At 39.4% G+C, this 15,752-nt stretch overlaps 1 protein-coding gene across 2 annotated transcripts; it reads left to right on the forward strand.

Moving 5' to 3' along the window:
- The first annotated feature begins 5,469 nt into the window (after positions 1-5,469).
- On the forward strand, positions 5,470-8,630 carry LOC148040406 (peroxidase 35-like). 2 transcript variants are annotated; one of them, XM_087699370.1, is made up of 4 exons: positions 5,470-6,075; positions 6,172-6,366; positions 6,584-6,749; positions 7,974-8,630. In XM_087699370.1, exons 1-4 carry the CDS (start codon positions 5,869-5,871, stop codon positions 8,486-8,488), a joined length of 1,083 nt encoding a protein of 360 aa, XP_087555496.1. In that variant the 5' UTR covers positions 5,470-5,868; the 3' UTR covers positions 8,489-8,630. The 2 variants fall into 2 exon arrangements, with proteins under 2 accessions (XP_087555496.1, XP_087555498.1); XM_087699372.1 differs by having other exon boundaries at positions 5,492-6,075; positions 8,005-8,630.
- Positions 8,631-15,752: the final 7,122 nt, after the last annotated feature.

The raw sequence follows: 15,752 nt of genomic DNA on the forward strand, positions 1-15,752 counted from the left end.
GCTTCCTCTCTAAGCGGGTCAGATGTCTCAACATCCATGGGAATCAATGCATCGATCATTGCCTCCATCTCAGGCTCCAAGATTGTAGGTAGGTCGGGAAGGTTGTCTGTCTCCTCTGGCATTGACGGTATAGATGGGCCTTGCAAGTGGTGGATTGGCTCCTGCAATCCATCCATCGCACATCCACGAACTCTTCTAATTGGCCGCAAAAGGTGCACTCCCCCTTGGGTCAAGACATTACCCCCCTGGATAGAAAATTTGCCAACAATACCCAATCTTATTGTGTATGGTTTTCAATTAGCTTGCGAGTACAATGCATGATTAATATTAACTTCAAATTACCGTTTGCTGAAAATCCGCAATCGCCTGATCAATGATCTTAGATTGAAACTCGCCAAATCGTCGTACGTGTTCTATAGACAATCGGCGTTTTCGTCTAATTGCCAACTTGCATTGAGAGCAAGGACATGGGATACACTGATTAAGATACATACCGCGGTCTTGAACAATAAGACCTTCTTCGTTTTCCATCTTATCTACATTATAGCAAACGAGGCTTAAATGGATAGTTTTATGGAGATGTACGTCAAGTTGCAAGTTGACCATAAATCTTCCATTGTATGTCAAGTTACATAGTAGTTGAGAGATTTATGGAGATGTACGTCAAGTTGACCATAGCTTTATGGAGATGTACGTCAAGTTACATAGTAGTTGAGAGATTTTTCGATGTTATATCTCGGCCTTGTATCATGCTCAAGGATTTGTTTGTCCCGATAGATAATTATTCATTATTGTAAAAAACTGCACTAGAGGGCTTTGAGTATAAGTAATCCATTTTGAGCATCATTGAGGATCTCTTAGTCTAATAGTAAATCAGTCTCAACAAAAAGCATCTTAGAAATGTGGTTTTTTTGTCCTAAGATCGCGTATTAAAATTAATGCCATCTATGAAAGTTATCAACTATAGTAATAAAATTTATTTCAATCAATTCTACTCATAGTCATAAGACCTGAGAGAAAATATCCTATACTCAATTTAAGGGATTCTTCTTCTATAACAATACTTTTGGGTTCATTTTGATGAAGTACCGTAATGACCATTAGCTAGGGTATCATTTTCTTTTAGTCCTTCTGTTGACTAGTTGGCATGATTTCTAATTTGTTATGCCTATAAAGTTAATACAAAAACAATGAATTATGCATATCACAATTAGATCCCCTACTTGGACATTATGAAGGACATTACCAATTTTAAGCCATCTTAAAGAGTCACCAATGTACGTGGCCCATGGCAAAGCACATTGCATACCATTATCGATAAGTCTATTATCTTAAATTTCCTTCCCCTCCCTCTCCCTCTCTTTCTCTCCCTCCCTCTCTCTCTCTCTCTCTCTCTTTCTCTCTTTCTCTCTCATTTCCTCTCCTAAACAAGCAAAAAAGAAAGTGATTCAAACATTAAACAAGCAAGAGGGAGAGTGAGAGAGAGAATGCACTCTCCCTCCCTCTCCCTCTCCCTCTCTTTCTCTTTCTTTCCCTCTCTCATTTACTTCCCCTCCCTCTCCCTCTCCCTCTCTATCTCTCTTTCTCTGTCATTTCCTAAACAAGCTTAAAATAAAGTGATTTAAACATTAAACAAGCAAAAGGGAGAGGGAGAGAGAGACAATGCACTCTCCCTCTCTTTCTCTCTCTCTCCCTCTCTCATTTCCTTCCCCTCCCTCTCCCTCTCCCTCTCTTTCTCTCTCTCTTTTTCTCTCTCATTTCCTCTCCTAAACAAGCAAAAAAAAAGTGATTTAAACATTAAACAAGCAAAAGGGAGAGGGAGAGAGAGAATGCACTCTCCCTCCCTCTCCCTCTCTTTCTCTTTCTCTCCCTCTCTCATTTCCTCCCCCTCCCTCTCCCTCTCCCTCTCCCTCTCTTTCTCTTTCTCTTTCTCTCTCTCCCTCTCCCTCTCCCTCTCCCTCTCTTTCTCTCTTACTCTCTCGTTTCCTCTCCTAAACAAGCAAAAAAGAAAGTGATTTAAACATTAAACAAGCAAAAGGGAGAGGGAGAGAGAGAATTCTCTCCCTCCCTCTCCCTCCCTCTCCCTCTCTTTCTCTTTCTCTCCCTCTCCCTCTCTCTCCCTCTCCCTCTCTTTCTCTTTCATTTCCTCTCCTAAACAAGCAAAAGAGAGTGATTTAAACCTTAAACAAGCAAAAGAAAGAGAGAGGGAGACTCACCGATGAGATATGGCGAGCATGGGGCGGCTCCTCTTTGCGATGAAGGCTCCTCCTCTCCTTCGCGAAAAACGGCGGCGGCGGCGGCAAGTCTTCTTCCTCTCCTTCTCTTACGACGGTCGCTCTCTCCCTCGCTCTCGCTCTCAAAACTCACAATGGAGCAAACGCGAAATGAAAACCGCGCTCGGTTTCGGCCGCGTTTTTTCCCTACGGCCCATCGCTATATGCGTCACTATTTGTGTCACAAATAGCGATGCCGCTATCCATCGTCACTAATCGACGTCGCTACTAGCTCAAATCCTTGTAGTGTCCCCAATGATCTTAACCAAGGGGTCATCAAATTAATACATAAAAGGAATGATAAGAGTAATATCTCCAACTAGAGACCTATTACTTGTCTCTCCTCAACCAACAAAATTTTTGCTAAAACATTGGCTAGAAGGCTGAGTCCTCACCTAGATGGTTGGGTGAACAAGGAACAATAGGGTTTTGTAAAGGGAAGATATATCTTGGATTCCACAATAAGCCTTTGGGAAGGAATTGAGTATGCCAAGAAAATGAATGAGGACTTTCTCTTCTTTAAAGTAGATTTTGACAAAGCCTACGATAGACCCGATTGGTGCTTTATCCTTCAATCCTTATAGGATATGGGTTTGAAAATTTCATTGAATTTATCAGTGCCTCTGTTTGGCAATGTGAGTGCAAAGGTACCAATTAATGGGCATGTTGGGCATGTTTCAGCCCCTTTCCCTCTTCATAGATTCATTAGGTAGGGCTGTCCCTTAGCCATTGTACTCTTTGTAATAGCCTTCGATGCTTTGGGGTGGCTCATTGATGAGGAGTTAAGAGAAGGTGGGTTGAAAGGGATTGTGCTTCCCAATAATAAAGACATGGTACTTAACTTGTTTATTGATGATACCAATGGTATAGTGAATAATGATCATGTTTCAATTAAAGCATTTTGGAACTGCATTTAGACATTTTGTTTATCTTCAAGTTCCATGGCTAACCCTAACAAAAGTGGGATCAAATCACTAATAAAACCTCCCCCTTAGTGGCTCCTAGATGAAGGGTGCAAATAACTAGAATAAGGTAATGTATTTAGATTGCCAAGAATTCCCATGGGATTTGGAGTGACATTGAAACAAAGATGGGGTTGGGTGCTCAATAAGGTTTTAAAAAAGCTGGACTATCTGAAAGAACAACATTGCTCATTTTCTAGGAGAACAGTAACACTTAAGCACATCCTCATTCCCTCTACAACATGCTTCCTATCCTGTTGGAAGCCATCCAACTCTGGTTTGAAAAGCTTGGAGAGTCTTGCTAGAAACTTCTTATTGTCGGGAAATAGTGAGAGATTTAAATTTCCAAAGGTAGACTGGGTAGATTGCACAAAATAGGAAAAAGAAGGGATACCAAGCTACCCAATCTGGTGGAGTCAGCAAATAAGCTAGCAGCTAAGTGGGTGATTAGGGCATTCCATCATGAAAAAGAAGCTTGGGCAACTCTAATCTTATATAGTTGTTATTCATTCTCAATCATAGCCCTACCTAGGTGAAAAGGACTCTCAGCTATTCATGTGGCCTTTAGGTAGACAAAATTCACAATAAAATGATGTTCTAATATTATGAAAAGGGAGTGCTTGGCTTCCCTACAAAGAATTTGTTTGCCTCTCACCTAAAATGAATTTTCCCTTGCCGTAGTGCTCATTTGACTCTATATGGCACAATCTATTCCATGACCTAGTTACTAATGAGCAACTACAACTAGCCTCTAGAATCAATAAAAGAAGCCTAAATACATGGAATAAACTATGGGATTTTCAAGTAGCAACCTGGATAGAGTAGGAGTCCCTCAAACAACAGTATCAGCTATCCCCTGAAGAAGTACAACTCATTCAACTCAAGGCTACATGTTGGGGCCCTAGCACTTGTAAGGCAATTGAGCTAAGAATGGAATTCAATCACAGAGGACTTTGTTGGGTCAATGACACAAAGCCTTGCTGCTAGTTCACGATTTTCAAAAAGGTTACTCTCAACTAGTAGCCAAACTGAATAAAAGATGGAATATTAGCTACAATAAGAAATAGTGTGAATACAAATTTCAGATACTTTGGAATCCTAGTCTCCAACCCAAAAATTCTTGCATGTTATGGCTCATCACTCTGAAAGCAATATGGACATGTTAGAGGGCTGGTAACATAAGACTGGGCAATGGGCTATGTCCTAGATGCAAAAATAGAATCTTGCAAAGTTGCATGTGTGTGGTGGCGAGAAGGTTGTTCTATAATACCTCACCTATTTATAAATTGTAGCTATAATGCTAGTATTATGAATCTTTTGTAGGTTGTTCTAGCCCCTTTCACCCCTTGAGATCCACTTGGAAAAAATTATTGCTTGCATAAATTTATGGGATCCCTCCCACTGATTTGAAATTGGATTAGAGGCCTGTACTCATAGCAAATATGGATAAATAGAAATAGTATAGTATTTGAACATTTAAGTTTGGATTCTATGTTTAGTTTTAAAACTGAAATTGTGTTGCAGAGATTAGATAGTTGGGCTAGAATTGCAAAGGAATGTGTGAAGCATCACAAGGGGAAGGAAAAAGTGAAGGAAGGACCCAAAGAAGAATGGAGCATGTTGAAGGTACGAGAAAAAGAACAAGGGTTCAAAACAAGAAAAAGAGCGATGAAGTGAACTATATGCTATCTAGGAGCTGAAGGATGGACTCCTGCTATGAGTCCGTTTTTTATATATTTTCTTATCTTTAATCTAACTTCAAAGTTTTCACCCCCAAAAAAAAAAGCTCCTAATTGAGTCTCTCGCATCTAGTGTGTAGCTGTAATGTCTAGATAAGCCAAAGAGGATAGCACTTTGACGTAGCTTAAGCGGACGATGCACAATGTACGTATTTAACTTTTGTTTGATAAATATTGCGACGTATATTAGCAGAAACAAAAAGGGGCCCCTAATAACCGTTTGAGAATCTTGCAATTTGCAAAGTTGCATGTGGGGTGGTGGCGAGAAGGTTGGGAGGGGCATGTATGTATGTTGGAATGAAAATAATGCTATTAAACTTTTCTGCGTGGGTTGAAACGGACATTTATATCAGGAAATCGGATTCACCACCCGTGCAAAAAAGAAGGACAGCTTGACAAGACGACATCTTCCTCCCCCAACTCTTTCTTCTTTTTCTTCCATGCTCATGATTCTCCCCCTCGCCTCTTTTCACAGCTAGGCTGCGAGCTATATATATGTGTGTGTGTGGAGAGAGAAGTGTGTCTGTGTGTGCAGAGAGAAGCAGAGTCCCGTGACCCAGCAGGGCCATACTACAATAATTCTCTCTCTCTCTCTCTCTCTCTCTCTCTCTCTCTCTCTCTCTCAACTGCCATTCCACTGTTCGTAGGTTCACCGTTCAATCTAACCTCTCTCTCTCTCTCTCTCTCCCCCCTACAAAAAGACAAAAACAACCGCCATTCCACTGTTCATTGCTAGTCTTTAGCTTCAATCCAACTTCTCTCTCTCTCTCTCTCTCTCTCTCTCTCTCTACCTACCATTCTTTGGTCTCGCCTTGTCATCTTTCTCTGTGCATTGCCTCCGATCAGATCTCCTCTCAGCTCTCTTCGATTCTTCGATCTCAGACAATCGCTCTTATGAGGCCATGGCTGCCCCTATTAGCTGCTCACCTGCTCTTCCTTGCTGTACAGCCCGGCAAGGCCCAGCTGTCAATGGACTACTACAGCAACACCTGTCCTCAAGTGGAGCAGATTATACACAATGTGATGGTACAGAAGCAAAAGGAAGCATTTGTGACAGCCGCAGGGACACTCCGCATATTCTTCCATGACTGTTTCGTGCAGGTAACATACACACACACATACAATCTCTCTCTCTCTCTCTCTCTCTCTCTCTCTCTCAACACCATGCCCACCACTAGTTTTGCATTTTTCTTGCAGGGATGTGATGCTTCGGTGCTCCTTGCTTCTACTCCTACCAATAAGGCAGAGAAAGATGCTGATGAGAACCTCTCTCTCCCCGGCGATGGCTTCGATGCCGTCATTCGAGCAAAAGCAGCAGTGGAGAAGGTGTGCCCTGGTGTGGTTTCCTGTGCAGACATTCTCTCCATTGCAACAAGGGATCTCGTGGGACTGGTGAGTCATACGCATGTGAACATCCGCTGCTTTGGTTGGGAAAGGGCTAAGAGAGTGCAATTCGCATATGAACGCCCGCCTTTGTTTAATTGCACATGAACATCATTTTGTTTTGTGTGGCAAGGACTACTTACTACCTACCTCAAGTTTAGTCTTCCATTTCATAAATTCAAAGGCTTTGCCCAATTATCCTCAAATTGGTAACCCATTTATGTAGGTTGGTGGCCCCTTTTGGCCGGTCCTCAAGGGACGAAAAGATGGGCGTGTTTCATTGGCTTCACAAGTCCCTGGAAATCTCCCCTTGGCCACTATGAATGTTGATCAGCTCACGGCGCTCTTTCAAAAGAATGGCTTCACTAGAGATGAGATGGTCATTTTATCAGGTAGGGTTTTGTAAAAGTTTCATCGTTTTGTTGGATACATGCAAATGTGTAATGCACACTGCAAGATTATAATATTAGTCACATGGACACAAAAAAGGTGTTTGTGAGGAATATGTCATGATATATATGTGGAGCCATTATTGAGGAAGTACTCTGACTCTTTTTTGTTACTACCAAGGTATCATTAGCATGATACCGAACTATTGCATGTAGGTTGAATAATTCAACCACATAGCAAAGTGGAGTAATGAGGTTGTGATGTGATGTTAACCATACTAGTTAAAACATTATCTCACCCCAGTTATATGAATAAATGCAAGTGCCATGCTATTGATGTTCCAATAGTAGTGTGACATTGGATTGTTGAATATCCTCAACAATAGCTTGAATTAAAACAATATAGAGGACAATGAGGATGTAATAATACCCTAATTATAGCTAGCGGCTCTTGCATGTGTTGAAGTGAAGACATTCAAGTCTAAAGCAAGAACAAGTACCCAAATAAAGATATGTGAAAACTTTACATGCAATAAATGGATCGATCATAGTACAAAACTGAGTTGTCACAAAGGTAGCTCCCTAACGTAAGCATTGAATTGTCATGGAGGTAGTTGTACCTTGTAGATAGTATCAATCATCATGTCAATCCTAGCATCTTGACCATTTTCTTAATCATTCCTAGTTTCATTTGAATGTGTTTTATAGGATTCCTCACAATGTGGTCCCTATTTGTAAGTCGGGAGGAGCTTGTGTGTGTGTGTGTGTAGCATTTGAGGGGTGGTGGGGTTTTGTTGGAAAACATTTGCCCTCTTTGTTGCAGTTGGGATGATGATAGGGTGGAGGGTTAAAACCTTGCATGGGAAAGCATTATGATTTGGCGCCTCAAATGTTGCTAGCACCTCCTTTTGATGGGGTGCTTGTAAGGGCATGGTTGACTTGTGATATAGGTGATGTTTCGAGGTTTGAAGTTGAAGAATCGCATTACTTTTAAATCAGAAAGTACTTTTAACGCGTGGGGTCCACTCTGGACTCTTGCGGAGCTCGGAAGGCTGCTATTTTTTGGGTTGCACGATTGCCATAATTGGCGGTGCAGGCCACGCTAAATTTGTGTTCAAAATCTAGAAGATTCGGTAGTAGAGATATTAATGCGCGCGCAGGTGGTTGTTTGAGGGAGGGAGGATGGATGGATGGATGGATGGATGGATGGTGATAATAATAAGGCAGGTTGTTTGGTTGGGCGGGGGATGCGGGACAGGGGCGCACACCATCGGCTTCTCGCACTGCAACCAGTTCATGAAGAGGATTTACGGGCGGGTGGATCCGACGATGAATGCGACGTACGCGATGGAGCTGAGGCAGGCCTGCCCCAACGTCAATCTGGACCCCACTGTGGTGGCCTTCAACGACGTGACCACGCCCAAGACGTTCGACAACGCCTTCTTCACCAATCTGGCCACGGGGCGGGGCCTCCTGCCGTCCGATCAGATCCTGTGGACGGACGGCCGGACTCGCTCCACCGCCGCCCGCATGGCTGCCTCCCAGGCCGCCTTCTTCAGCGCCTGGACCGCCGCCGTCCAGAAGCTCAGCACCCTCCACGTCAAAACCGGCTCCCAGGGGGAGGTCCGCGCCCAATGCGCCGCCATCAACTAACCCCATCCGCCACACACGTGTTCACCGCGGATTGGCAGTTTGCCACCCCTTTCCCCTCCTGTTATTTTGCACTGTTGGCACGGGAATAATGTTTTTTCCATTGAATTTATTCAATCTCGCAATAATAAACGCGTTCTTGCCCTTTTTTGGCGGCCACACATCCATCATTTGCATCCTATCGGCCTTTACATGCATTATTGCATTGACCAACGCAATATATACATATTATTATACATGTATTAAAATACTAGCATATAATCATTTTAATACATACATATATATATATATATATATAGCATTATTAATTTAAGATTTTCATATTGTAGGTATGGCACACATACACATGTATACTGGAGAGAGAGAGAGAGAGAGAGAGAGAGGTGGTCTCAATTAATTATTGGTTCCATTGGTTTTTTTAAATATTATTTATTTTGCTTAATGCACCTACAATATCAACCAAGTAGTACATGAAATCAATCCTAAATCAATAGTTCTAAAAACTTAATGATGACACTTTGGAAACGTTGGTAACATAAGCTGCTAAATTAACAATAGTTAAATAGTTGATTAGTAATAAAAAAACTAACATGTTTGCAACACAGCTCAAAGGTTACAACCATGTATTAAGAGGGCTTGTCATCTTGCTGCATAGGCACCCTAAATTCTTGACTCGACTCCCTCTGCTACTATTATAGCCACATCTAGATCATTCAATGCAGAGTTAAGTGCCATTGGATTCTAAAATCCAACCCTCTCAAGAAGAATTGTAGCCAGTGCTTGCTTTTTGAAGGGCGTCATGCACGTTTTTAGGTCCATAGCACGTATTTTACTTTCGCATTTCTAACTTGCACATCACCTTTGAAGTGCATGTATTTTACAAGAGTGTCATTTTGACGGGTAGAGCTAAAAATGGCATGTCAAACGTTAATACAAACCCATGTGGTATGGATCATTGGATTAATAAATGAAGGGCAAATATGCTTTTAGAACATCTACTAAAATACTCATGAAAGGCATCCTTAAACATCAAAAGGCATCCTTGATTGTAGCTAAGCATTAGGGGTGATTGAATGTGTTATCCAAACAATGAAAAACTTTGCATAACTTCTAAGCCATACATTTTCACACTCTAATTGAATTCGTGTCAAGTCTTGTTTAGGACATGTAGCCAATACTGACCCCCCCCCTTTTAGAAGAGAACTCCCTAGAAAATGTAGTGTAAAACCCTTGCATGTTGGAAATCAAAATTGCCACGATTCGATAATACACATTGCATGAATAAAAATTGAAAGCTACAACAATGTGCATGTGTGTTAGCTCCCCCCCATCTCAACCAAAATCAAAGGCTACAACTATGTGAATAAAAATTGAAAGCTATAACATTGTGCAAGTGTGTGGGTATCCACCTATAGAGGTTGCTTACCCTCCTACCCTAAACAAAATGGACACACACGCTTAAATATATACAAAGCATGTATACTTGAACAAAGATTGTGATTTTGATAATTAAGTATATAATATAGAAATGGAACTTTCTATATCTAAACTATATACAATGAGGCAAAGGTTTTTTACCAAGTTGGCTACTTGATTGATATAAGGCTTAGTTTCTTATGTACACTAGTTGCACGAATGTTGCTTGTTTGTTGATTGTGGTAATGTTTGCGAAGTTAAGGATGCATCATGTGCTGAATTAATTTACCCAATGCTTTTAACATAGCCATAGTTGTAATGCAAAATTATACAATTGAATCCTTAAATGTGTGGAGGAGTAATCTAATGATATTTTCTAATGTGTGGAGTGATCTAATATAATTTAGCACATGGTGTGGATGCTAAGGTGTAGCTCACAAATAGTGAATAGGAAATTATGAAATAAGAGGAAAATTGATCACAACTTTAATAAATCTAGATTAAAGCATTCATAATTCACTTAGAAAATTGATTGTTTACCCACTTCTACAAATCAAGCTTTGAAGCTCATTTTAGAATTTTCAATCAATAGGAAAATGTTGGGTCAACTATGGTGGTCACATGCTAAGTGTGCAAGGACTCTCTCTCTCTCTCTCTCTCTCTCTCTCTCTCTCTCTCTCTCTCTCTCTCTCTCTCTCTCTCTCTCTCTCTCTCTCTCTCTCTCTCTCTCTCTCTCTCTCTCTCTCTCTCTCTCTCTCTTTGGTCATGTGAGCATGTGCATGTAAATCAATCAATAATGGATACAAAAAAAGCAAGCAAGGTTACCACCACAAGTCGTTTTTGAAAATGATTGCTTGTGTTGCCTTGTGGAATATTGTTTCTATGGATTGACATGTGAAGCAAGGAATATTGTTTTCTATTGATTGACATGTGAAGCAACAAACTTCATAATTCAATAGATATGGTATAAAGTTCTAAGGGGTACAAGGAGTAGCCTAGAACTATTTGTTTTGATAAGATGATAAATAAATGTAATTGTATAACATACCAACAAAGGCAGGAAAGTTTTGGCAGAAGAAAAGCAAAAACCTTCCTTGTCTCACTCCCAAAAAGAAATTTGAATCTTTCTCTAGGACTATAGGACTATGTAAAAGAGATGTGTTGGTTATGATTATTATCATTACTAATATCTTCAACCACTAGGTCTTGCCCCCCTCTCATCTTGCTTTTTTGCCCCAACAACTCTTGTGTATGAATCCATGGTACTGGTGTCATCATGCACACATTTTCATTTCTTAATACATGATTGCAAATTTTATGGTAATAACCAATTATTGATATCTTCAACCACTAGGTCTTGCCCCCCTCTCATCTTGCCTTTTTTTAAATCATGCGAGAATAATATTGATAAGTGAAAATATGTACATTAGCCAAACTTAAAGTAGGCCCTAAAAATAGGCTTCTTTTTCCCAAGCCCCTTGAAGGCTACAAGCACTTCTTCCTTACATCTCATTACATTATTGCTTCTACTAAAAGGGTTATAAAAAAGCTTTATGTTTCTAAATCTCCATATATTTCAGATTACTATTGCCCTCAAAACATCCCACAACTTTGCTATGGATTCGTTGAGATCTCCATAGTCACCAAAAAGAGCTTATTTGAAACTAATCTTGCTATAAAATCCAGCCCTCGCTACCCAGTTCATGACCATTCTCCATAAGCTTCTCACTTCTGGACACTCCCAGAACAAATGTTGGATCGATTCAACATGCCTTTTACACAATATACACAGTGGGGAACACCTACCAGTTTTGGAAAGGTGCTCTCGTGTGGGCCACTTATTCATTATTGTTTTCCAAAGCACCATATTAAGTCTAGGAGAAGGAGTACTCCCCCAAACTCTCCCAATTCTCCTTTTCCAAGTCCTGATTTATAGTCCTGGGACAGGACTTTCTTCCAGTGCTCGTAGACCTTGAGAATGTGTCTTATGTCCCTTCCCTTGAAGTCACCTCTCTTTTTTGCAACATCCAGGGTAACACCCCTGTTAGTTTGAAAGCATCTCAGTAGGTTTACTTCTCGAGGGGTGTAGGAAGTTGGCCAAGATTCCTTACGCCTTGAAGAGATTCTTCTCAACCACAATAGCTCCTTGTCAGTGAGGTCAAAGAACCTTTTGGCTTCATTCTCACATAGCCAACGAGATTCATTATTCTCCCACAAGTCACACCAGCAACGGATGCCCTTCAGATACATAGATTTAGAAGCTCCTGGCTGGTTTGTAATTGGCAAGTAATTCCCTTCAAAAGCTTCAAGAGATAGCCATATGACTCTAAGTAAACTAGGATCACCACGTCCATCTTGAATTCCAATCCAGACTGCCTCCCTAAGGAGTCGTTTCCATTCTTGTACCAACCTCTGGAAGAGATCAGACCCCTCAATTTTGACTTGCAATCCCTTACTGAAAAGAATGTCTGACCATCCAAGATCGTCCCACTGACCACTTGGAATCTTGCTATGGGCCAGCCAATATTTCACTACAACAGCCCAAGGCTGAGAGGAGTCAATACATTTCAAAAGCTTAAAAAGGAGTTGCCTAGCCTTATCTCTCAAGGGTTCAACCCCGAGTCCACCCTCAGCTCTTTCTGTAGTGACAAGGTCCCAGGAGATAGAATGCCACTGATGTTTCTCACCACAAGACCAGAGAAAGCCCCAACAACTCTTGTGTATGAATCCATGGTAGTGGTGTCATCATGCACACATTCTCATTTCTTAATATGTGATTGCAAATTTTATCATAATAACCATGAATCTTGATGAATAGCTCTTTGCATGTTTTATTTCACTAGAGATTCTCGATGCATTAAATCCTTTGATGATCTCTCTTGGAAGCTAAGTTGTGCTTACATTGCTATTGAACAAAATGTTTAGTCCTCTCAAAATTTTTTGGCCCTCATTATTGACAAAATTATCATTATTACGTAGTTTTTCTTAATTCTATTCATGCATACATGTGTCAACTTTTCCATCTAGCCATAAATGCAAGACATAGCCATTGCATGCTTCATATCTAGTCATGCTATTAATGCAATATAGGTTAGTCTCTATTAGTTACATGACAATATTATTTTTGAAGGATTTTTTCACTATTCTTGGTGCTTTTATAGTGATTGACTTTGTTTGATTTTCTAGTTGTTTGATAGGATTGCTCAAGTCATCACTCTTAGTTATAGATGTGTTCTCCATTTCATGTTCTCACATGTGACTAGACTTTTGAGTTTACCTTCTTCAACTCCATTTTCACAATGGTATAATTTTCCTTTTTTGCTTGAAGTAGTGAAATAATAGTTTATAAGTCCACTATCAATGGAACCCTAGATTAATGCCCATAGAAGAGATTTTTGTATTCTCTAATCAAACTCTAAGATTAAGAACAATTTTTTTGCCTTTTGTGAATCAATTGATCGATATCATCAACTTGCACAAGATTTAGTGTGGTACTCACCTTTTCAACATAATGTTTTAGTAATGGATATTGAAGTTTCCTATCAACAATGTTCATGAGAAGCCAATGCAAGTGACAAGTTTGCTCCGTGAGCATTTGTGCTAGTACATATGACTCTAAATTTTTCTTAAAATAAAGGGTTTCTCCATTATATCATATTACCAAAGGTGTATCACCAAAGAAATGAGCCCATTTTCTTTGTCTACTAACTAATGATCACATTAGTTGATGTCATGTTTGAGCCTTTGTTAGGCAAACAAACTCCATGTATACTTTTCCACTCGCTAGATGGTGTCCCAAGTGGACTCAACAACCTACCTCACTTTCATTTTATACTCGAGATTATTGATGATATGTAACATAACTTTGAATTTGTTCATGCACTACATTTTGCTCTAGCTTATTTTTCTCTATTGATTTGGTGTATAGATTTTGGTCCCCTAATGTTCTACCTTTAAGAGAAAATGTTTAATACTAATACCCTTTTAATTTAATCCTAATTCAAAAGAAATAATTTCATTAGATCTTTATTCAACATGCAATACCAAAATAATTTTTCAATTTAATCAAATCACTAGGACACTTTATGGAAGCCCTTTATCTAAATTCCTACATGTACAACATTTTGCTAATACTTTCCTTTGATAAACTTAAATAGTTTTATTATTGGCCATGCATATATGACAAAAAATTACATTACACTTGTCCTTCTCTAGACTTTTACATCATTTGAAGGACTTGATGCTTCCTATTAATTTTGACCAATCACTTATTGCCTAAATATCGGATAGTCAACTATGGCCTTCCAGTTAGCACCCTACAAGTAGTGATATTTCTTATTGGTGCTCCTACCATATAATACCCTACTAAAGGACGATGGCATTGTTCTTTCCATTAAAATTGAATCAAAATTGAAGGGGAGAATGAGTACCCTACATTGAAGGCAAGCTAGATGGCCTACTCTTCCAATCTTTCAACAAGCTTCCATGTAGTAAGTACCTAGAAGGACTAATGATAACATAATAATGAACCATTAGGGGAGCAACCTCAGCCCCGACAATGTGCCCATGGATTAAGGGTTATAGTAGTGCCAAGTTGCTATTCACAAGTGATATGTTTTGAGATGTGACATATTGCAATGATTTATTGAATGAGTATGGGGTAGCATTTTTTGACCAAAATGCACAAAAATCCATGTGAAATTAATACATCTCCCACTTTATGTGATCACTTATGGTAGCTATATACATATAAACATATTGCTTAGAAGAAGTGATATGTTTCAAGATGTGACATATTTCAACGAATTTAATGAATAAAGGACACCATTCTTTGACTTTTTGAATGGCTTATTTTGTGTGGATGGATTGAGGCAATGAAATAATGGTGCTTTCAAACTTTATTTTCTATGCTATCATTATTTTCTACGTTTGCCTCAAATTGTTTAAAACAAATGCCAAAAAGCCATATGGCTCAAAAACTAGAAAAGTGGTACCCAACTAACCATGCATTCACGTGCATGTTGAAGGATTCACAATTATCATTGCTTTGCCAATAACTAAAAGTGTGTGATAGAAATCATTTGATACTTTTGGTCCATAGAAGGTAGATTGAAAATGTTAAAATTTGGTGTTCCCTATCAAATTCAAATGTGGTTGGTACCCATTTAAATCTTGACAAAATGGAATCCAATTTAAAGTATTGCCACTTCCCAAATTTGGTGACTTAAAGGTTCTAAAAGTAAATCTGGGAGGTGAAGGACTATTACTTATTTGTACCGAATCACCTAGTGGGGAAGAAAGAGAGATCGTATATTTTTCCAATATCACAAGATTATGCATCTAGTTAATCACAAAACAAGATTTAAACATAAGCAAGATCAATGAGAACAATGTGAAGCAATGACCAATACAAGAGTTAGTACAAAAGGAGCCACCATTGAACACTCATCACAACAAGTAGGCACCAATAGAGCTGTACCAAACAATGAGCAAGATGAAACGAGTAAGGAAAAGAGTGAGCAACATCACTTCTTTCAAAGGACAACTTCTCACACTTCAACACTAATTCAATCTTTCAAAGAACATGTATTTACATCATATTAACACAAAGAGAAACAAACACCATCAAAATTTGTTTTGCTCTAAACATGGGAAGGGGAAACATATGGGACTCAAGCAATTGCAAAAAGGGCTTTAACACATGAGTAGTAGATTTTCTAAGGAGGCCTTTTAGTATTGGAATTGGAAGTGAATACGGCCTAGAGAGGCCAACCCATGTGACATTCGAATAAGAAGAAGATCCTATCTAGGAAGATAAATGTGATTCATGTGAATAGTAAATACCAAGTAGTAGAGTAGATCTCTTTACTATCATTGAACAAAGATAAGTTCATTTACTTCTAAAAGCTACTTGGAATTATGATTGGACTTCGAGATTAA

Source organism: Lygodium microphyllum, chromosome 2, assembly GCF_053477565.2.
Source record: "Lygodium microphyllum isolate KBCC chromosome 2, Lygodium_microphyllum_v1.1.10, whole genome shotgun sequence".
Classification (NCBI taxonomy): Eukaryota; Viridiplantae; Streptophyta; class Polypodiopsida; order Schizaeales; family Lygodiaceae; genus Lygodium; species Lygodium microphyllum.